The 24,277-nt window shown below is 46.2% G+C and overlaps 1 protein-coding gene across 2 annotated transcripts; it reads right to left on the reverse strand.

Moving 5' to 3' along the window:
- Nucleotides 1–1,094: 1,094 nt before the first annotated feature.
- On the reverse strand, nucleotides 1,095–22,780 carry pom121 (POM121 transmembrane nucleoporin). Of its 2 annotated transcripts, none has more exons than XM_017722485.2 (13): nucleotides 22,192–22,780; nucleotides 20,258–20,467; nucleotides 17,707–17,871; nucleotides 15,527–15,607; nucleotides 15,155–15,329; nucleotides 13,596–13,687; nucleotides 13,419–13,498; nucleotides 11,229–11,350; nucleotides 10,925–11,024; nucleotides 9,122–9,565; nucleotides 6,122–7,525; nucleotides 5,859–5,951; nucleotides 1,095–4,136 (listed from the first exon to the last, which is right to left on the reverse strand). In XM_017722485.2, the coding sequence occupies exons 1-13, from the start codon at nucleotides 22,752–22,754 to the stop codon at nucleotides 4,039–4,041; spliced, it is 3,627 nt and encodes a 1,208-aa protein (XP_017577974.1). In that variant the 5' UTR covers nucleotides 22,755–22,780; the 3' UTR covers nucleotides 1,095–4,038. The 2 variants fall into 2 exon arrangements, with proteins under 2 accessions (XP_017577974.1, XP_017577973.1); XM_017722484.2 differs by having other exon boundaries at nucleotides 6,122–7,528.
- Between the last annotated feature and the right edge of the window lie 1,497 nt (nucleotides 22,781–24,277).

The following is a 24,277-nucleotide window of genomic DNA, read 5'->3' on the forward strand; positions in this document are numbered from 1 at the left end:
ATGCTGGACACCATCTGAGCCAAACAAGTTTATCTTGGTCTCGTCAGACCACAGGACGTGGTTCCAGTAGTCCATGTTCTTGGACGGCTTGTCTTCAGCAAACTGTTTCCATGCTTTCTTGTGAGTCAGCTTCAGGAGAGGCTTCAACCTCTGCAGTAATGCTGGCAGCACTCATGGAGCTCAATGCCCCACTATCTATAATGTCATCAGCCAACAACCAGTCTGGATTTTGGAATAATTAAGCAGTAGAACACCGAGGGAGTGTGTTATCATAAAATACCATCCTGGCTGTGGTTTGATGTCCGTAGATCATCTCAGCCGTGATGTTATTGGTGATAACTCCCTCCTCGAGTGCTCTGCTGCTTTAATACAGCAGTTAAATAAATACAGTAAGAAATGAATAAACTGGCCGTGAACGCGGCTTTAATATGTTTTAATGTTCAGCTCCTTCCTCCTAATTAGAGCTCCTTAACGAGCAGCTTGTTGCTACGTCAGAGTAACGAGCTCCGCCCACTCAAATTTAGTGTCATCTCGTCTTCAGAGTTGGACCAAAACGGTTGTCGGTCAGATGTGTTCTTAGAGTCCGTTTTCTGTTTGTGGTAAAGTAAGAAGTAAAAACGTTCAGATGGCTCGAGCGTCTCCTACAGCTGTCGGAATCGTTGCTTGGCAACAGTCTCAGTGGAGTGATGTTCTGGTGAAATAACAGCGCAGTTAGACGCACCTCAGCCAATCAGCTCGCAAGGCTGGATCTGCTGTATAAGTGTTTATTGGCTCACTGATGTTGAGAAGACTGACTAGGTCAGGGCTGCTTAATCCTGGTCCTGGAAATCTATGACTACACAGTTAGCACCAGCCCTAATGAAGCACACCCGACCCAGGTGACGAAGGCCTTAAGCGGCATTGAAATAAGTTGGCTGTGTTGAATCTGAACGCTCCAGGACCAGGATTGGGCACTCCTGGCCCAGCTATCGAAAATTTATTTTCCATACTATGGTACTGCAGTAATTGTGCGTACTGTTTATAATAAAAACAAACAAACAAAAAGTTTCAGTACTTGAATAAACCATCGTACCCATCAACATCAAATCTCCATATTTCTAATCCAAGCAAAGACTTCATCACAATTTTATTGAAAACCAGCACAAACCACCAGAACACTGAGCAGACACAGGGTTTATTCTAATACGCTGCTCCATCATTCATACACATTCATTCGCTCGCTTCCATGGATTCGTCCAAAGTGGTCTTTGTACGTACACACGCAAACTTGCCATCATAAAACACACTTACAGCAACATTTTGGGGGGAAAATAAAAATAAAAAAATGCACAAAAACAACTCCCAGACACTCACAGCTTGAGAAAACCAGCTCTCAACATACATCTCATTTTCTCAACAGTCAATGTGTAATCCTCAGGTTTTTTGGTTGGGCTGAGCCTGGTCCCCTGCCGCGGTTCCCATCGCTCGGGGCTCACAGGAACCTTTAACTTATTTACAAACTACCTAGTAAGTCAAGACCCACGTAAAGAACACCATACTAGGGGCTAAGGCGCCAACACAGTTGTATACAGAGTAAAGTTATGGTGGGATTTGATCCAGGTAAACATTGGGGGGCGATTGGGGGGATTGTGCTTCCAAATTTGTGCATCTTGAAACGTATGGACTCCTGTGCTCTGTAAATAGACAGAAACTTAAAACGGACATAAAACAAAAGTGACAAATCGCTGGAAATACACCTGAGTTTCATAGATAAGACTGCAAAAAACTGGAAGGGCTCAGGTGGTCAAACTCAGACTGAATTCAGATTCATCTAAATATGCTTAGTTACTCAGCTCCCGTGCCTTTGACCATCCTGAAGGAATGACAGTAGTTCTCACTGCATCACAGCATCGGCAGAAGCATCACAAACATGCGCAAGCCATAGCGAACACACACACGCAAACGCAGCCAAGTCTTGAACAATGTGCATGCAAAAAAAATAATAAAATAAAAATAAATCTAAAACTAGATCTGGGTTTCAAATAAAACTTCATTAATGTAATTTAATTCAGAAATTAATTTTAGATCACATTCATTAACAATGAACACCTTTCCCTGCACTTTCATTCGCTCCTTTCACTGTAGCACTTTTGGCATTAAAATCTGACGTTTTCATGCGTCGTTTCCAATCAGGTGGTTATAAAAGTTCTGCCGTCACTGAAACAAGCGCCAAAGAAATTTCAGAGACCAGCTTTAAAATGGACCGAACCCCTGAGATCAGTAACGAGCCCAAGAGAAGTGGTCAAATAGAAGTTAACGTGCCGCTGCTGTCAGAAGAAAAACGCTTTTTGACATGATCGGAACGCGTCCGTCAGCCTTTACACTGTGAGTAAACTTCATGATGAATGGACTAAATGACCTAAAATGACTTGGGGGGGGGGGGGGGATTCTGGTTCCATTGACTTGCATTAGATCAAGTTGTGTCCTTCTGCTGTAAATCTACCGTTTTGGAGATGCGAGGTTTTCTTCCAACAGCAGCGATAGAAATGACTTGCCGACAGTTTTCTATTTGCGTTCACTTTCAAGTACGTTACTTAAACAGACCTCTGGCATCATTCACAGCACATAATCTGCAGTCAGATGCACTAAGGCACACAGAATAAGGGATAAAATAAAGAGGACAGAAAGTGAGCGTGAAGTGTGGTGAAGCCACACCCAACATCGAGAGCGGTTAAACAGAGCATGACGGACACAGGCTTGAATCTGAATGACCCTTAGGGAATCTGTAATAAAGGCTAAGGTTAGATCATTATAGCCATGGCTGGACTGTGAGGTATCAGCCCTGAATGAAAACGGAGGGAAAGAGGAAACAGCACGATGTAAACAAGCACATCGAAGCGCTGAACTGACGGCCGAAGCTTTAAAAACAAAAACAAATTTAGAATTAGGCCTAATCTCCACCTCAATGGTGGTGGAATATCCTAAATGACTAAAAACTCCAAGCGGAGGACCTTTACGGGTCAGTCGGTCAGTTCGTAGAGAAGTAAGTAACATTTATGGAATTAGGTGTTTAAAATAGGAGGTAGTCGAACACACAAACGGTGGTAAACACAGAAGAGCTTGTTGCACTAAAATCATCCGCTTTGGTTTAAACGTTAATTTCTACGTATCTGACAAGCGACCACGAGTCATCTACTCCTGAACACAGGTATTCCAATCTTTATTATTATTATTATTAATAATAATAATACTTTATTTATTTATTGTTTAAAGGGATCTGCCAGAAAAGCAATGAAAAACCAAATAACTTTATTTTGTAACTCAATGCATTCAGGTAAAGTAGAACATCGTTCCATCTTTCTACGAAAACACAGTCCTACCACAGTCGGCGTAGGCAACTCAAGCATCTCAGTCAATGATCAAAAGCATTAAAAGTATTTTTGTACTGCTGAAAGTGTTGATGGCAAGAATTAAAAAAAAAAAAAGGATTCGCTGAATTTAACGCAACATGAATCTGATCACATAAAAAGTTGGGTTATATGGCCAGCTAGCTTAAAAAAAACAAAAACACCCAAACGAACACAAAAACCCTGAAACAGCAACCAAAAAAAATAATAAAACAAAACAAAAACCAGATTCAGTCTGTTTTGGCCTGGACTTCACAAGTTCACGTCTACGTCCGAGTTTTTAATTGTCTATCGTCCTATTTTTCTTTGTCAAGTACAGCGATTCGCTCAGTTTGTCCAAACACCCCTCACGTTAACCTATTCGTCAGATTGTGACTCCACGCAGGAAGATCTGGGTGTTCCAAGGTCTCCTGCCCTGGACCGGGGATAAGGGTAACCAGTTATCCTCAAACCTCACCATCTGACCAGCCCGAACTGACTGCAGAGCTGTACAGCCGGGTTTGGTCAGATGCGTCCTGTGGAAAGCCTGATCGAGTCTCGTTAGCAGCAGCGTAGGTGGCAGCGGCAGCGGCAGCGGCTGGGCGAGTCGGGAGGGGCGATGCGTTTGTCCAAATAAACGAGAAGAGGTGGAGGAAGGGGCCTCAGGTCACCGTTACTTCTTCCTCACGTGCTGCCTGCGCGCCTGCAGCCTCTGCCGGGACCCGCTGGGCTTGGAGCCCGCACCAATCGAGAAAGTAGCCGGAGGAGTGCCTGGAAAAGAAACGCTCACGGAATGACACTCGTGCTCACGGAACTCAAAACTCCGGTAAAGAGAGTTCGATAGAACTGCGCACAACATGTCCAATAAGTTTTAATATAGTGTAAATATTCTTTAGCTTTTATTTCTAACGGTTTATATAGTAACTCCTCACCATCCCATGAGCGATATAAACCAGTACCTCACGTCCAAAACTCCGTGTGACTTTGGGGAAAAACATCCTTACAGCGTAAATATATTTATTTATAATTCTTTATATTGCTAACTTTATTATATTAATATAATATTTTATATTGCTAAGGATAAAGTTTATATTTTTTAATGCTTAGTATATATATTGTCTATACAGCAACAAGCAAACTGTAAAAACAGTTAATTACTTCTCTTTCTTGAGTGCCTTGCTCTCTTTGCTGCCGTAACACTGAATTTCCCCTGTTGTGGGATTAATAAAGGATTAATAAAGGATTAATAAAGGATTCTCTCATCTTAAAATAAAGCTCTATTCAAGCTGGATTAGTTTTACCTGGAAGGTGCCGTAATTTGAGTGATGTGATATTAAACCAGTATGAAATCGGCCATGTGTCCAGTGTTTTTACCATCCTGGCAAGTAATAGTTCTGGAGCAAATTACGTTGTAGAATTCGTTCAACTGTGAGCTCCTTCAGAAACCGTTCGAATTGACACAGTAACGTAATAATAATCATTCCTGACCAGACTGGTGAAATTAAATATTACTGGCGATGGTCGAATAACAAGGAGAAAGGAAATCTCCCCATTTGCCATTCAGCCCCACGTTATTCTTCTGAAGCGTGGCACCCATCGCAAAACCCGACAAACATCCATGTGATGATCAAATCCGGACTGTTTGGGGTACTCCGGAGAAATGACCCCCCACCTGAATCGACCAGTTAAATCACACCAGACCTCCTCAGTCCAACAAAGCAAGACTGCAAATAAAACCTACTAGGCATCAGCCCAGGATTAAACACACAGCTTGGATTTTATTTTTCGTAAATAAAACCCCGTCATTTGTGCCAAAACAAACAGGTTTGAGGCTCTGAGCTCCCTGGTTTCACTGCTGTCCTCATCAGAGACGAGTGGTACTCGGATAAGTATCAACGTACTTACACCCATCAGGCGTAACATTCTGACCACATCCTCGTTTCTACGCTCACTGTCCACTTTATCAGCTCCACTGACCGTATAGCTGCACTCTGTAGTTCTACAGTTACAGACTGTAGTCCATCTGTTTCTCTGATACTCTGTTACCCTGTTCTTCAGTGGTCAGGACCCCCATGGACCCTCACAGAGCAGGTACTGTTTGGGTGGTGGGTCATTCTCAGCACTGCAGTGACACTGACGTGGTGGTGGTGTGTTAGTGTGTGTTGTGCTGGTGAGAGTGGATCAGACACAGCAGTGCTGCTGGAGTTTTTAAACTCCAGTGTCCACTCACCGTCCACTCTATCAGACACTCCTACCTTGAGGTGGTCAGAATGTTACGCCCGATTGATGTGTGTGTTTTTCCATATCACTGTCTTTTTAAAAGGCCTTTGCTGTTAAAACATTTTGAAGGCAGGTTTTGTTGCTTGAGATAAGACGATACTACAAATACTACAGTTAGAATAGAATATCAACTTAACAAGCAAAGACCTGAGTGTTCAATTACTCCGGGGGAGCTCTATTAAAAAAATAAATAAATAAAAGCCAAACATTTACCAAAAGGTGAGGCACTGAATCCTTGAACAGGTGTCCCGGGGCTGCCAAACGGGATGGGGCCGCCTGTGCTGCCGAACGCAGGGGTGGATGTTCCTGTACAAGCACAGAGTGTTACTCATCCATACGCCAAAGCAGAGCGGGAAGCAGATAATGAACTTGGACTCAAACCACAAAACACAGTAGAAAAATATGACCTTGCAAACAAGCAACAAATGACACCATTTACTAACATCAAGCTTCTCTATTAAAACTTAGATACCCACCAAAAGCAGGCTTGTTATCAGCGTTGCTTGGGCCGAACGTGAACCCTGGAGTCTGAGCTGGAGGAGCAGGTGTTCCAAACTGTGCTCCTGACAGCGATGCGGTGAAATTGAACCCTCCCGATGCTGCTGGGGCAGGAGCACTCTGGGCAGAGTTCTGTGGAGTTGCCGGAGCTGCTCCAAACGTGAAGGCGGGGGCCTGAACAGGGGCAACAGTCTGTGTGGTTGCCCCAAAGGCTGGAGCCGCTGACGGGGTGGTGGTATTCCCAAAAGAGAAGCCAGCCGACGTGCTGCCAAACGTAGGCTGACTAGGAGTCCCGAACGCAGGTGCAGCTGTGCTTGCGGGTGTGCCAAATGTGAACGGTGTGGCGGTGCTGCCTCCGCTGCCGGCACCAAACGTGAAAGGCTTTGCAGCAGCGGGCGCCTGAGTGGCTGCATTGGGGAAGGACATAGATGTGCTGAACGCAGAGCTACCAAAGGTGGCCTGGGTCGTAGGAGCGCTCGCTGCTGTGGTGGCGGTATTGCTTGCCATGCCAAACCCTCCAAAAGGGGTCGTGGTAGAGTTTTGTACTGCAGGCGTCTGTCCAAACGTGAATGTGCTCTGAGGAGCCGCTGGGGCAGCAGTCTGTGGAGGCTTTACAGCACCGAACTGGAAGGGGGTGGTGGTGCTGCTACTGGTGGTGGTATTAGTGCTAAGACCTGAGGCAGCAGGTGCAGATGACGATACTCCAAACTGAAAGGTGCTGTTTACGGTTGGAGCTGGAGCAGAAGTTGGAGCTGGAGCACGGGCTGGAGCAGATGTGGCACCCCAGCATCCAAACAGAGACTGGCTGGGAGTCTGGGTGGCCGGGGTGGACGAGGCGGCAGAGGAACCTGTTGGCTGGGTGTTGGTCAGGCTCCCAAACAATGTTGTAGCACTCGGTGCTGCTGGTGCAGGGGAAGCTGATGTCGCCGGCTGACCAAATGCACCACCACCCCCTGTAGTGCTACCGAAAATGGGCTTGAAAGTGGGCTGAGTGGGTTTGACGTCTGCAGCTGATGCTGGCGCTGTGGTTGCTGCCCCAAAAATAGGCTTGAACCCGGATGGTGCTGGGCTGGCTGCACTGTTAGCAGCCACTGTAAGGGCTATAGACGCAGTGGGTGTAGGTGAAGCAGACGCAAGGGTTGCCACAGGCTTGAGGCTGAAGAGACTGCTCCCTCCCAGACTGATGGTGCTGGGCGATGGCTGCAGTGGCTGGGCCAGGATCTGGGCAAAAGCAGAGGGCATGGATGTCGCTGGCTGAGTGGCTGGGGCAAGAGAGTTTGACACCACGGGCCGTGGAGCAGCAAGAAGAGGCTCCGATTTCACGGCGCCAGTGCTTAGACCAGTGGAGACAACCGGGGCAGGAGTCTGTGCCACCACAGGTGCTGCTGGAGGAACAGAGTGGCAGAAATACTTATTAGGAACAGAAGCATGACCATTTATTTTAATGAAAATTGCATGATAAAGAACAGAATATCAATCTTAAGTGGAGCATGTAAAGCATTAAGAGACCCTTATTAGTCCCACAACGGGGAAATTACACCTCCGCATTTAACCCATCTGTGCAGTGAAACACCACATACACACTAGTGAGCACACACACACTAGGGTGCAGTGAGCACACTTGCCCGGAGTGGTGGGCAGCCCAATCCACAGCGCCCGGGCAGCAGTTGGGGGTTAGGTGTCTTGCTCAAGGACACCTCAGTCACGCACTGTCGGCTCTGGGGATCGAACCGGCGACCTTCCGGTCACGAGGCTGGTTCCCTAACCTCCAGCCCACGACTGCCACTTGCTGATAATATTACTGAAATTGAGTGAAACTTGGCTGGGACAGACTTCCAGATAAAAAAAAAAAATTCCACCGAATAATCACACTAACAATGTACACTCTACAAAACAACCGAAAAATTCCCATTAGACCTCCCAGGATCACATCACCTATAGACTCGCCTGCACTTGAGTGGAAACCTTGCTTTGAAACTTGGTCAGTCAGACAATAAGGTTAATAATTTTGTGCTTCAACAAACTATCATTTTTTCCACAACACCTCCTTCCTCCTTCCTGTTTTCAACTAAACACCTGTACACACAAAACAGCTCTTTAGTCTCCGTGTCTGTTTACATACTAAAATTTTCACCAATCCAATTGACCAATCCAACACTACAATTACAGATTCAGACTGAGGTGTCTGATGTAGTCTGATGAGAAATCGTTGTTTACACGCTCACTACAAGTAATTAAATCCAAAAACGCACGCATGCATTGAGAACCACTAAGAGTAAACGGTACCATGACAGCGAACCTCATATGAAGTCCAGTCAGAGTGAGATGAGCAGCAGTGAGCAGTGATTGTGTTTTTAACTGCTTTAAAATGACGTCAGACTCAGGAAAACGTCCTTCACACGTCCTTATTAAAGAAGGCCGAGAGGAAGACGTCGTGCTCTGAGACGCATAAGCTGGACGTCCGTCCCACCGCCGTCTTTTAAAGATCAGAGCATGAACTTCGTCTCCTCTGCAGACCAGTTTCTGCTCCGCCGTGTTGAACGGTATAAACTCTCACTGTGACGCGACGCTCATGCAGAACGGACTGAAACTTTCTGATAGGGAATGTAATCCGATTCAGGCGCTTACACGGATATTATTCTTATATTTAACGGATTATTTACAGGATTACTCACTTTGATCAACTGGATAGAAAGCCTATTCCGAATGCCCTCACTCGGACAAGTCTATTCCGACTGAAGTGTATACATGGACGTGTTTTACTCAGATTGAGCTATCAGTCTGATTATTAACGGATTATTAGGGTGCATGTAAACGTGGCTATTGTTTCCCAACTCAGTCCAATTTTTGCTCCACAGGTCTGAAGTAAAGCAACACAGACTGTCTGATGGGGCTGTAAGGACTGGATCTGGAAACACTGTTCTTAACTAAACCATATCAATGGCCCAACACTCTTGAGATAAGCTGTACCAGTGTACCTGAAGAGGTAGCAGCCAAAGGAGAAGGAACACTGAGCAGGGAGTTGTTCTTCATGTTCTTAAGGGACTCCAGTAGTGGGTTAGCCAGACTTGGAGCTGGGAGAGTGGCAGCTGAAGTGCCGCTGGTGGTGGTGGTGGCAGCGGCAGGGGTGGTAATCAGGGTCAATGCAGCACTGGCTGTGCTTGCTGGAGTCACGGTGAGATCGATCGTTGGAGCTGGAGTAGAAACTGTGGTGGAGGGAAGCGTAGGTGCGGCAGCAGGGGTGGGGAGAGACACCAGAGAGTGAGTGCTCACAGCAGGGGTGTCTGCAGTTGAGGAGGTTGGAGCTAGTGGCGAGAAAAGGCCTACAGAAGGAGCAGGAGCAGGAGCAGGAGCAGGAGCAGGAGCTGGAGCTGGAGCAGGAGCTGGAGCTGGAGCTGGAGCTGGAGCTGGCTTCTCTGGCTCTTGAGAAAACAATACAAGGAGAGTTAGCAGCACCTGGGTGTACAATTACAGAGTGATAAACCTAAATCAAGATCAATCACTGCAAATGCCCACTGTATTGCCTAGTGGATTATAATAAAAAGCCCTTCTAAAGCCTTTAACACACGTTAGCAGAATTCACCACTTCCCTTTCTTTCTCCTATAGCAGGGGTCGCAACAACTTACGTCTATTTTACACTCTTGTCTGTAAATCTGTCTCCGTATGTACTGAAACTGTGCTAGACTAAAAAATATAAACTAAAGCACAGCCTTACTTCGCTCTGCTTTAAGCTTTAGTTCAGCTATAGCCGCTTTTCTCGCATCTCCGGCAGGGAAGTTTTCCCAAAAGTAGAACCGTTTCTTGTAAAATCTCTCAATGTTCTACTTTTTACGAGGCTGAAGTCGCTTCTCGTTTGCCAGCATCTTTGTTCGAATTTTCCTGTTCCACCTTAAAAGGTGCCTGAGGCATCAGATTGTAACTTCTGCACCATCCAACTCCTTGGAACGCACTCGGTCATGTTCTCCATAGCGTTCATACTCCATAAGCTCCATTCAGAAGCTGGGCGTCGTGTGAGGCTGTAGCTCTTCTCTCCAGTCTAATAGACGGTGACGTCATTTTAAACCCTTATAATAAAAGAAGCTGAACTCAGTTTGTTTTTCTACTGAAAGTCGACCCATTTTTCCCCCAAATCTGGGCTCTAAACTATAAACAGACGGCGTCTCTTCAGTGATCTGCTCTGGAAACATCACTTTTAGAAAACAACACAAAGAGCGGCGGAGATTTTTGGGCTTTCAGCAGTGAATAGTGAGCATGTAGTGAAATGTGGAGATCATAAAACACACGTTCTGATCATTTGAGGAGCTTTTGGAATAAACAATAAATAAATGTCATGCAGTTACTGAATAAGTTGCCTTTTGATTTAGTCATGAAAACTCAGACAAACCAAAACATGGTCAATAAGTTGTTAAGGTGCAACGGGAAAATCGAATTAGATGCTGGTGAATGAGAAACCGACGACAGTGTCAGACAGTTTCTCGTTGCAGATTAAACTTGTAAGGGAACCAGCTGGAGTAATTTTATTAATCCATTAGTCATTAAATTATCAAAGTTAGTCTTAAATCTTTCTCTTTGCCTTTTCGCCAGCTAAGCCGTACTAGCTAGCCAGGCGAGGGTCTTGTCTGCGTTGCTATGTGATCAACAGTCTATGCACCAATCTTCAGGGTTAAACAGTGAATAAGCAGTTACACATTAACTCCAGCATTTAAGACCATTTACTGTTTAAATAAGCGGAACATCACGTCGCCGACTCCTGCCCGAGGCTTTAATTATAAACACTCACCAGGCTCCTCGAGGACTTTCTGGATTTGGCTGAAAGCAGCTTTCTTCTCCATGTCCAGGTCCTTCACAGTGATTGTGTAGCCCAGCTCAGGGGGTGGGGGCTAGAAAAAAGAAAGGTTCTTATTAATTCAGTTCAACTGAAGCGACTGAAGAGTCTGTCCCACTGAGAATAGCTGAAGAGGAAAAATCTGTCCAAATCCCTGGTGGTGAACAACCTATCCACTTTTAACAGCAAGTGGGCCTGCTTTTACAAAAGGACGTTGAATTGAAGCATAAATCTACTACGTCAATGGTGCAACACTCACCATGGAGATCTGGTCTCCTCTCCGTGTGGACACCAGCTGGATCTTGCGCTTGCGTTTTCCACCGCTTCCTCCAGAGTCTGATGCTGATGTAACAGGGGCTTCAGGCACAGGGCTATGTTTCCCTATAAATAAATAAATAAATAAATAAAAACAAAAGACAAGCAGAGAATGAATTTCGGTTTTTGTTCATTAAACTCATACCACTCCTTTCAAACACTATCATACAGTATAAATCCCATGAGTCAAACACAAGGCGCAAGGCCCAAGTCAAGCCCGTGACACGGTCCGATTCGGCCCATTAATTGGGTCACGGCAAAATGTAAAGTAAAAATTAAATAAAAACAAGTTGGCTGAGATTTTTTTATACGGCCCTTTTAGTGGAGTTCGACACCCCTGCTATAAATACAGGGTGATTCAAAATGATTAGCTGATTTCCAAGCATCATATTTCTACAACCGTGAAGCGCTGAGGAACCAATCACACTCCAACTGTAAGAGGGGGTCATAGAGTTTCTGACTGGCTCCTTCAGTCTGAGAGGAGCTGAGACCCCTGAGCAGAACGTTCTGCGTTCTCCACGTCAATCAGAGTGAATCCAGAACTGAGCAGCGGGATTTTCATCAGCAGTGAAGCTCCAGCAGCTCAGAGCGTTCGGCGCTGGTTCCACAGCACTGGATGATCTTCGAAATCCCACTGAAAGAGCCGTGAGAGCAGCGACGCCCGACACGCTCAGTCCAGTCTGGGATGAGTTTGACTGTGGTGTTGATGTCGTCCGTCCAGCTGGAGGAGGTTCAGACTGAGACCTTGTAGAACTACATAATAAACTTCAGCTCATTTACACCGTTTACAGCTCACTGCACTGATCTGTAGTAATGCACAAGCGAAATCGGATGAATCTTTTTGAAATCACCCGGTAAATTCCCCAGAAAATTGACTATCAAAAGGAAATGTACCGTGTAATAACCTTGCTATCAGAGATCGTTCTTCTCAGCCTTCTTTTAAACCTCTTGTTGAGCATGATAAAGGAGCACTAAATCATGGGTTCTCGACTCAAGTCCTGGAGAACCACTGCCATGTAGTTTCAAGGACTCCCTGCTTCGGTAACCTATTTATCGAGCCCTTCTTGAGCTGGATTAGGACTCCTGAAGGCAGGGAATAGTTACGACTGCAGGCCTGTGGATCCCCAGGACTGAAGTTAAGCACGTATACTCGCCATATTCACTCCAACACCTGAAGCAGACTTCTTCATATAAACATAAGGAAATTTTTAGTCCTCACATTTAAAGTAAATTCAGTACAACCAACAAACCATACTATTACTAACACAGCTGCATGCCGTTCTACTATATAACCTCGTCTGTGACGTTCCTCACATTAACTCCTGTAATGAAACAGAGCACAGGCTGGGAAAGCATTCTGTAGCTCGTTTCATTACACAAGCAAAAACTCTCTAAGCTCCATCAGAGCTGAGGTCCAGAACATTTGAGCAGGGCCCAAATTTCAGTGAGGATTGCAGGTTCTGCACATAATTTCACAGATTCCCGCAAATCTAACACAATGCGGGAAATTCCCACATTTACAGCGGAATGCGTGATGACTGGCCAAATGGACCGACTTCCGCTCTGGACGACACACCTGGCGCTCCCTCTACTCACGAGCCTACGAGCTCCCTCTGCCGCTGCAGCACCTCACTAACATTTACAGGTGGGTTTCAAATGATGAGACTTGAAGGCCTGCAAACATGGACCACCAGCTAAAACGTAAACCTACATCATCTGAAGTGGAACCTGCCCAGAAAAAACACCAGAACCGGAGTTTGACTGCTCGACTGTCTAACAAAAGGTGGAATTGAGTTCCACAGTTTAGAAGCAGGATAACAGTCTCTCCACGTCTTCTGGATTTTACAGGTGTTTGTAGAAGGCAACTATCTGCAGGTCTTGGATTATGTGCCAGAGATGTACAGCATCCCTGTGATGTAAGCGGAGTTTTAAGGTCATTTTGGGCTCTAAACACTAGTAGCAGAACATAAAGCTCCATCCTGAACGATACAGGCAGCCGGCGCAGCTCTTCTAAAACAGGAGTGATCTCGTCGGTCTCTGTTTTCGGTTAGGATGTACGCTGCCGCATTTACAGACACAAGTCGGCCAATTCAAAACATGAATTTCAGGGCCTGTTCTACAACAAAAGCCTCACCTGAGCCGGGAGCGAGGTCAGCGGCTGTCTTATCAGACTTCATGGAAGAAACCGAGCTTGGAGACATCGCATCGTCTTCCCTACAACACACAAAGTAACAGTAATTTATCTACACAAACAGTAAGAAAGACCAATGGGCCATTTTTTGTGGTGATCAACCCCAACGTGTGCACATACCTGGGCTTTTTAGCCAGTCTCTCAGGAGTCTGACACCGAGATGATCCAGGGCTTGTGAGAGGAGACAAACTCAAACTAGATGCTGCTCTTCTCTGCAGACACAAAGTGGTCTTTTAGTTAGAGCTCTCTTACTTGGCATAATATCCTCATTCACAAAAAAACTGAACAGATGATGCGGTGGTTGGAGTTTGTCCGATGCAGAACTAATACCCTTGGTTCTGAACCTTCAGCCTGACTGCGGTTTGTCTGCATTGGTATATTTACAATAGCATCTAATAACTACACTTGGAGCTCTATAGCTGCATCTACTTGGCCCAAATAGTTTGTTTTATTTATGATGTAACACGGTAAAGCTTCAACTGATAAAGACGAACTAGTATAGAGCAGTTTCAGTCGATTGATTCACAGCTGTAACTCATTCCTTCAGCTGAAATGGTTCATTTTTCAACCTATTAAATGAAAGCAAAACTAGAAGAACCGCAGACATGGACACACTAAGGTTTTAGTATCTTGGTTCCTGCTGTGGATGTTATGCGTTCCTCTAACACGCTTATGCGTGACAGCTGAGCTGTTAAACGGATCACAAACTAAAGTGGACTCAGACCACCAAGTCATGGTTTCCATGGTTCAAACTCAGACCCTCGCAAACGGCCATGAAAACGAACCGAACCGAGACCACCTCTCGAGCCGGCCTCAGTTCGCTCAGTTCGTCTGTAGCTCATTTTGTGGCTCGACTGATTTGTGCCTTGTGAAAACAACGTGTGCGCGGTGCTCGGAAAGTGGGCGGCGTTCTCTGATGAATCCAACCTTCCAGGTGGCGAAAGGAACTACCAGACACATCTGCTGCCCTCCTTCCTACTGGCCGCACAGAAATGATTGGCCCAAGGGCATCGGGCAAAACTGGAAGGAAACATGACCTGCCACAGCGGGCTCTATTATTTGGCTGTGCTCGTCACTGATCCTTTAGATATTAGCGCATGAATATGTCAGCGCTGCCGTCTTGCTGCAGATCAGGGACAGGCTTTGTCCTGAGAAGAACCTCAATGATCCTTGGTCCGTTTTACCTGCTGAAGTGCTGAAGGCTGTGCGTACGATGAGCCTCGAGGTCTTCGGCGTAAAGCAAAGCAGAAGCGGACTGGGTCAAACCGTCGGTTCGTTTTTGGGGCCGTTTAGACGAGTCAAAGCGTTTTCAGTTCTGTTAAAATGAGCCAACTGTGCGAATGAGCTCAGTTCATTTTTTGTTCACAATGTAAATGGAACTATAAAGAAGACGGTCCTGTTTAGCGCCTCAAGAGGTGGTCTCAGTTCGGTTCGTTTTTGGGGCCGTTTAGAGGGTCTGAGTTCGTTTGGCGTGTTCACATATGCACAGAAAACCATGACTTCAGATGCTGAAACTGCCCGGGTGTGAAATTCAAAGCCAATATGGATCAATAATACAGGCAATGGATCAGTAATACAGGCAAGCTAAAATATCGGTCTCTAAACTATCCACCGACAACTTGAGCAGACGTGTTCTGACAAGGTATTAGAGTGAGGCGTATTAGAGTGAGGCGTATTACCTGTGTGTAGCCCTGGGAGGAGCTGTAGGAGCTGCGAATGGGGTTGCGGGCGGATCCCGGCACGCCGAAGGAAGTAGGAGCACCACTCACTGAACTTATGGAGGAGGTGCGAGATCGCTTCATTGTGGACTCCTCCAACACAGAGGCGTTCAACCCCCTCTTTAAACTTCCAGGTCTAGTGAGTGAAGAGGAACGAGCTCAGACTTGCTGTAAAATAGAACTACACGTCTATAGATACTGTATCTAAGACCCTGATCCGTCTTAAAGCTAGGAAGACTCTTTACTGCCCAAGATTCGGTTTCAAAATATCAAACGGGACCGAACAGCAAGAGCAGACATGGAAACATCAGCGTGCAGTAAAACGTCACCTACTTTGGCACGAGCTGCGATGGGGCACCGTTTGCTAGAAGCGGCTCAAACGCTGACTGGGAACTTCCGCTGCTGTCATGCCGCCTGAAAAGGAGAAGGTAGATTTCTAATTGAGCTGTAACTTCATATCTACAGGAAAATAATTAACCTCTTAAACTCCTCGAGACCACCGGTGGCTCCAAACCGCTCTTGGTCATGTTCTCCATAACGTTCATACTCCATAAGCTCCATTCAGAAGCTGGGCGTCGTGTGAGGCTGCAGCTCTTCTCTCCAGTCTAATAGACGGTGACGTCATTTTAAACCCTTATAATAAAAGAAGCTGAACTTTGTTTTTCTACTGAAAGTCGACCCGTTTTTCCCCAAATCTGGGCTCTAAACTATAAACAGCCGGCGTCTCTTCAGTGATCTGCTCTGGAAACATCACTTTTAGAGAACAACACAAAGAGCGGCCGAGATTTTTGGCTTTCAGCAGTAAATCGTAAGCATGTAGTGAAATGTGGAGATCATAAAACACACGTTCTGATAATTTGAGGGAACTTTTAAAGATATATAAATTTTAAAAAATTACAAATTTACATTTATTTCATGCAGTTACTGAATAATTTGCCTTAAGATCTGGTCATGAAAATTCAGACAGATAAACCAGAATATACACCCTGATCAATGTGGGGGGAAAAATAATAATAAAAAAAAGGAAAAAGTCCTAATCCCAGATTATAATCTCAACAAGACACCAGACTCTAAGGCTTTGTTCACACAGCAGGTAAAAGTGGCCCAAATGTGACGTTATGCGACACAGAGGTGTCTGAGTGAACCGAAACACACTGAATCTGACATTTTCAGCCACGATACGAGACGCTTTCATACGTGGTACTGAAATCCGATCCATATCCGAACTGCGGCGACGTAACTTTTACAATCAAACTCGACATTCATCATAATTTCGTGCTGCTGAGACTAATTTACTCTGATATTTCTTTACCAAAAAAAAAAAAAAAAAAAAAGTGAAGCTTCATGATGCTCCTGTGATGCTGGTGAAGATGAAGCTGATCCTCTGGGAGCGGCTGGCGTTCGTTGGCAGTTGTGATTGTTTACCTCTGGATGAGCCGTGACGCTCCGTTCTTTTGAGCATGTGGGTCAGTTTAGGAGCTGACCTGTTCAGACTGACGTATACAGACCACATTTAAAGAATAATCTGAACAGCCAAACAAAACAATCAGATTTGGGCCACTTCCACCTGCTGTGTGAACGCAGCCTAACCGGCTGTAAATGAGACACTCCTGGGGTAGTGAGCTGGAGTGTTTCAGCTTTGTTCAGTGCTCAGGACAACCTGCTCAAGCATGAACACCACAGCACATTACGTGACCCAAAACCAGTGACGTCACAGTTAACGTGTTAAAACCGCGCTGGGCAATATAAAAATATTCACCACTGTATCCGAATATCATCCCTGCTCCAAGAAAACCAGCATCTCCAAAATACTTACCGCACAGGGGAGGGCGAAAGCACTCGCCTTTCAATGCAAGTTAATGGACGGAGATTTTATCGTCAATTTGGAGCAATTCTATTGGTCCAATCATCGTCACTGCGTGCGGCTGCGGCGCTCAAATGATACAAAAAAAGTAAAAATCGCAAAGAAATGGAGATGCACGTTTTTCACTGGACGGCGAAAACATGCTTTGAGAATACTGTGGATATCTCAGGTACTTAAAACACCTTCCAAACGCACGGTTCACTACAAAGGGACCATAATTAGTCCTGTTCAATCAGATTTAGTGCAGCACAGTATGCGAAACGTTGAACACGACCTACTGAACGTAGTTTTTGACAGTACTGTTTAAACAAGGCACTACTTCATCTGTTCCAGCGCATCAGACTTTGCCCACCTCTAATAACGTAGCGAACCGACTCCGGTATTTTTTAAATTTCCTAATCTGAGCCTGAGAACCATCCGTAGTCTTCGTCGGAAGCTAACCTGCGTGTGTGAATGCAATTAACTACACAAAATAACATGATTAGTTCATATAAAACATATTAAACACATTCAGAACTGCTGTATGCTTTCTCACTCCGTGACCGGCTGAGATACTAACACGCCTATTTGCATAGAAAACAATGCAAAGTTGTTTGCGGCGCTGCGTTTCCGAGAAAGCGGTGATGGGTTTCTGTATTAAGCTCAATACCTCCTTTTGCTCTTCTGCCCAGCTGCATGGCCTCTGTCTTCACCATCAGCGTCACGCTTACGGCTCTCTCTCAGCACGTTCAGCACAGTCTCTCTAGAGCAGGGGTCAGCTTGGACTCCAAACCCAGGGGATGTGAGCGCTCCAGGGGAGCTCAGCTGGTCGAAACTAGAAGCAGAAACACATGAAGCTCCTCATACGTTCCTAAATGAAAGTCATCATGAAACCTTTGCTCCCAACTATGTTCCCTTGGCACCCATATCACGGACAGACTCAAATAACATTGAGATTCGGGTCATCCACGTTCTGAGGCTTATGATCCGGAAACTTCTAGTGATGCACCAAAACGAAATCTCCTGAAGCTCTAATCACACCTGGTCAAAAATCAAAACCAGGTTCTGATTTTTGCCTATTATTTATGCTTTTGAACACACAAAAAATAAAGAAATACAATAAGAAAGCACTCATCACCGATGAAACTGGTTTCTATAAAGTTGGGGCTGCACTACGAGGCTTTTACCCCGATTCTCAGCCTGAGCTGGTCGGCTCTAGTCTGCAGATGTTTGGGTCAGTCGGAGTGGACAGCTGGAGAAAGAGTCGAGTCGAGTCGAGTGTGAGGGACTCCCGATCGCGTTTGTCCAGTCCCAGCTCATCAAACATGATTTTTAGTGAGTGAAATCTAGTGAACTGGTCAACGACTCAATCTGAACAGACTCCTGCATCAGCCAATGAAAAGAGAGCATCAAAAAGAAAATAGAGCAAGTAAACAAAGGAAAACGGTGAGAAGCCTCACGTGTGGAGCGAAGCTTTTAATTGAGATTAGTTTAAAGGCAGAATCGAGTTTATGTACATTTAAAACTCTAAAACCACCAAACTGGTCATTTTTAAATCCATGAACCTCATTTAAACACGTTTACCTGCCGCTTCTTTACCGTTTCAGCACAAACGGCAGAGAAAGCGCCACGTTTGTTTACTTGGTTCTTGGTAGAAGGCGAGAGATCGCCGAGTCCTGTTCCGTTGAGTAGCATGGGATCCCTAATCGTTAAGTGATACTTTTTTTAATCCCATCTGTGAAGTGAAACACCACATACACACTAGTGAACACACACACTAGGGGGCAGTGAGCACTCTTGCCCGGAGCGGTGGGCAGCCCTATCCACGGTGCCCGGGGAGCAGTTGGGGGTTAGGTGTCTTGCTCAAGGACACCTCAGTCATGGACCATCAGCACTGGGGATCGAACCGGCGACCTCCCGGTCACAGGGCCAGTTCCCTGCCCTCCAGCCCACGACCGCCCCCCAGTTGAGGAATCCGTTGAGGGCGGATTCCTGATATTTCAGTCTGACAGCCTGAAATGCCCAGACTTTATAATCTGATCAGACTTTGAGAGTCAGACAGTGAAGCCAAGGCTCAAGGCAAAACCAAGCTGACAACAAATAAAAACATCTGGCTGTATTTTGTGCATTGGTGAGAGTAATGGGGAAGTTCTTGGATGTTCTGCCTCCTCATGACACTCACCATAATATTCCTTATCGAAACCATGAAACAGTTGTTCTACCTGGATCACGTTTTTCTTACACCGTTTATCTGCCACTGTTCAAAGTGAATGAGGAAAAGGGAGGGCGAGTTATCTGACACCTTGTTTCAGTCTAAATATTTGGCTGGCCGTAGATCATCTCAGCCGTGATGTTATTGGTGATAACTCCCTCCTCGAGTGCTCTACTGCTTTAATACAGCAGTTAAATAAATACAGTAAGAAATGAATAAACTGGCCGTGAACGCGGCGTTTAATATGTTTTAATGTTCAGTTCCTTCCTCCTAATTAGAGCTCCTTAACGAGCAGCTCGTTGCTACGTCAGAGTAACGAGCTCCGCCCACTCGCTGCTCAGCCGGCAGTTCGTTCTCCAGCTCCTTACACTAAATTCCCAAACTGTCGTCACCACTGAGCAGCTTTTCAGTCGGCAGCTGAGACAGAAGAACAGCTGAACAACCTGGAATCAGCCAGAAATGAACCCAACACCATTCGCCAGACGTGTCTGATCTTCAGAGTCGGACCAAATCAGACTGAGCCGTAAAACTGAGCCAATATCAGGTTCAGCTCAGTTTGGTCAGTTTGTCCAGATCAGTATTAATGTTGTTTTGTTCCAGCCGGTCTGTGAAGCTTCTTACAGCCCGTTTAGTTTGGCGAATGGTGTTGGGTTCATTTCTGGCTGATTCCAGGTTGTTCAGCTGTTCTTCTGTCACAGCTTCCGACTGAAAAGCTGCTCAGTGGAGACGACAGTTTGGGAATTTAGCGTCGTCTCGTCTTCAGAGTCGGACCAAATCGGCTGTCGGTCAGATGTGGTCTTAACAGAGTCCGTTTTCTGCTTGTGGTAAAGTAAGAAGTGAAAATGTTCAGCTGTCAAAGTTGTTGCTTAGCAACGGCGTCTCAGTGAAAATAAAGTACAGTACAGTGAATAAAAGGTGATGTTCTGGTGAAATAACAGCAGTTAGACACGTCTCAACCAATCAGCTCGCGTGGGCGGAACTGACTGCTGTATAAAATACTGTAACTTACAATGATGACCGGGTGGCGCTGTCTGGTCGGGCGATCTTCACTGTAACTGGGCTGTGCACAGGAGTATTGCGCTGAGTGAGGATGTTCTTCTTACGGAACCCGTCCCACTGTGCTGGAGGGAGCACGCCCACCGAAGATGCCCCCGTCTGCTGCAGGGGGTAATGTCTCTGAGGGGTGATGGTAAACCTCCCCATAGTACCTACTGGGTCACTGTTGGCATAAGATGACAGAATGCAGTGTTAACAACAACAACAACAACAACAACAACAACAACAACAACAACAACAACAACAACAACAACAACACCTCAGTGTCAAGCCTTCAGTTAGGGCTACAGTAATGTTCCTCAAGTCAAAACACATCAGGAACCACTGCAGAACCTAAAGCTTCACGAACATTACTGTTCTTCAAAACGCTATTGTTGAGATTCATGAGGACGAGCAGTGAAACAAAAAACTGAAACAGCATCCTGCCCCTGATTCGTACCCTGGAAGGAAAACTTGGATGCACAAGCTACGTCCACGTTACAAGCCTCGTCACTCAAACCTCATTTTTTGCTCTGATCCGGTCTCTCAGACACGACGGTTCAGCCTCAAATCGGTCATTAATGTGATGAACCGGCTCCTGAACTGACCCTCATGAGCTCCTCCTACTCAGTGACGTCACATGACTGAATCACTGCATCATCAGCACAAACTAACGAGCAGAACGAGCTTCTCTGAGAAGATCATTAACTCTGATCAGCTCTCAGCTTCATTATTAGAGCCAGACGGAGGAGAAGAAGGTGAGATGAGCTGCTTTTCCACCGTTTACAGTCTTTAACGTCTGGTCGGCGCTGTTGCCATAGTAACGCTGAACGATGGAGAAAAAGCGCATGAATTCCGATCTGAGCGTCACGTTAAAGTCACACGGCCACGAATCGGATATGTATCACGCTCCCAGGCTGAAGTGGCTCAGATCTGGTGTTTTCAGGTCTGTGTGGACGTAAACCTGATCTTCTCAAATCCGACCTGGAGAAAAAAAAAAAAAAAAAAAATCCGATCTGAGCAACTTTCATATGTGCTCCGAGATCGGATACGCATCCGATTCGTGACCTTAACGTGACGCTCAGATCGGAATTCATGTGCTTTCTTTCCATCGTTCAGCGTTACCATGGCTACAGCGCCGAACAGCCGTCAAAGCCTGTAATCGGTGGAAAAGCAGCTCGTCTCACCTTTTTCTCCTCCGTCTGGCTCTAATAATGAAGCTGAGAGCTGATCAGAGTTAATGATCTTCTCAGCGAAGCTCGTTCTGCTCGTTAGTTTGTGCTGATGATGCAGTGATTCAGTCACGTGACGTCACTGAGTAGGAGGAGCTCATGAGGGTCAGTTCAGGAGCCGGTTCATCACATTAATGACCGATTAGAGTCACTGACTTAAACGAGTCAGAGACCGGATTTGCGCCGCTTCAGTCCGCTGGTGTGAACCAATATCAACAAACCGGCCTCCGTCACTGTCAAACAAAACCGGAGCACTTTCTCACTATTACTCTTCAGAAAAACCTCAATAATTAAAATAATAATAATTAAAAAAAAAAAAAAATCAACGCGAAAAGGTTTTGGTTCACTTTATAAGCCTGAGCCACCGCCTGGAGGCTGGCGGGTGAGGAGGCGGCCGAGGCCGGCGCCCCGTCAGCCAGAAGGAACTCCCACATTTTCAAATCTTGGAGGGAAAACATGGAAACACAAGCCGAAGGAGAGGGAGACGCTCCGGGCAACGCACAGCACTGACGCTGCAGCCACGCAGCCAGAGCGGCTCGATCCGAAAACCAGCCGAATTTCAGCGAAAGCGCTGCCAGAGAAGCTTCTGGAAAGACCGAGTTACTGGAGCTGAAGCAGCGGACGAGCGCCGTGCGTGACCCGGACACGAGGAGGAGCGGAGCTAACGCGGAGTTACCCGAAGGACAGCCTCCTGTTCGGAGTGGGGACCCCGTGATTCGGCCGGACGAGTCTCTCTCGGAGCTGCTCTCCGGGGTGAGCCCCGGAGCCCCCAGCGGGGCCGCCAGCAGGCCTCCCCGCGACCATGGGACTCTCCGCCTTAGCGAGGTAGCTCCCCATTAGTAAGTCCCGCGGGCTGAACGCCGAGTCTCCGAACGCGGCCTCTCGCCGGAGAGCGGGGCTGCCGAAATGCCTTTCGCCGGGAGCCGCTAGCGAGTTTCTCGCATCGCTTTTGTTGGCGCGGTTCTTGTTCCGAGCGCCCGCCGGCGCCCCGCGCAGACTCCCGCCCGGCAAACAGCGCAGCAGAGCCGGCGGCACCGTCAGGCCAGGGCGGGGATTGAGGCCCAGTCTGTCGAAGAGCCGGAACTCCTCCGCTTTGTAGTAGCCGACGCAACAGGAGCCCGCGAGGACGAGCAGGACGTAGAGATACGCGGGGATGAACGACAGCGCGAGCAGCAGCAGCGCGAGCAGTAGCAGCGCGGCGGAGGAGAGCGCGAGCCGCCGTTTATCTTCAGGAGACATGGCGGCAGCGCGCCGCCGACCGACTGTATCCCATAATTCCGCTCTCCAGTAACGAGGGCCGACTCGCGAGCGAATCGCTACTCCGAACGGGTCCGTTTGAATGAATCGGCTCCACCGAATCACTAAAAAGAACCGGTTTACAGAAATGATTCATTCAGCTTTCGCTTTTTTCACTGCGACAATAAAAAATTACAAACCCTTTAACTGTAGCTGCATTTCTCCTCTGGTGACGTCCTGTACAAATAAAAATAAGGCGTGGCCACGCCTTATTAACGCGTGGGAACGAGATCCTAACGCATGGCCATGATTAGATAGACAGATAGATAGACAGACACAGGGACAAACAGATAGATAGACAGACACAGGGACAAACAGATAGACAGACAGACACAGGGACAAACAGATAGACAGACAGACACAGGGACAAACAGATAGACAGACAGACACAGGGACAAACGGATAGACAGACAGACACAGGGACAAACATAGATCGATAGATAGGCAGACAGACACAGGGACAAACAGATAGATAGACAGACAGACACAGGGACAAACATAGATAGATAGATAGACAGACAGACACAGGGACAAACAGATAGATAGACAGACAGACACAGGGACAAACATAGATAGACAGACAGACACAGGGACAAACATAGATAGATAGACAGACAGACACAGGGACAAACAGATAGATAGACAGACAGACACAGGGACAAACAGATAGATAGACAGACAGACACAGGGACAAACATAGATAGACAGACAGACACAGGGACAAACAGATAGACAGACAGACACAGGGACAAACATAGATAGACAGACAGACAAAGGGACAAACATAGATAGATAGACAGACAGACACAGGGACAAACATAGATAGACAGACAGACAGACACAGTGATAAACAGATAGATAGACAGACACAGGGACAAACAGATAGACAGACAGACACTGGGATAGATAGATAGATAGATAGATAGATAGATAGATAGATAGATAGATAGATAGATAGATAGATAGATAGATAGACACAGGGACAAACAGATAGATAGACAGACAGACACAGGGACAAACATAGATAGACAGACAGACACAGGGACAAACAGATAGACAGACACAGGGACAAACAGATAGACAGACAGACACAGGGACAAACATAGATAGATAGACAGACAGACAGACAAAGGGACAAACATAGATAGATAGACAGACAGACACAGGGACAAACATAGATAGACAGACAGACAGACACAGTGATAAACAGATAGATAGACAGACACAGGGACAAACAGATAGACAGACAGACACTGGGATAGATAGATAGATAGATAGATAGATAGATAGATAGATAGATAGATAGATAGATAGATAGATAGACAGACAGACACAGGGACAGATAGATAGATAGACAGACAGACACAGGGACAAACAGATAGATAGACAGACAGACACAGGGACAAACATAGATAGACAGACAGACACAGGGACAAACAGATAGACAGACACAGGGACAAACAGAT

This window comes from Pygocentrus nattereri, chromosome 18, assembly GCF_015220715.1.
Source record: "Pygocentrus nattereri isolate fPygNat1 chromosome 18, fPygNat1.pri, whole genome shotgun sequence".
In the NCBI taxonomy this organism is placed as follows: Eukaryota; Metazoa; Chordata; class Actinopteri; order Characiformes; family Serrasalmidae; genus Pygocentrus; species Pygocentrus nattereri.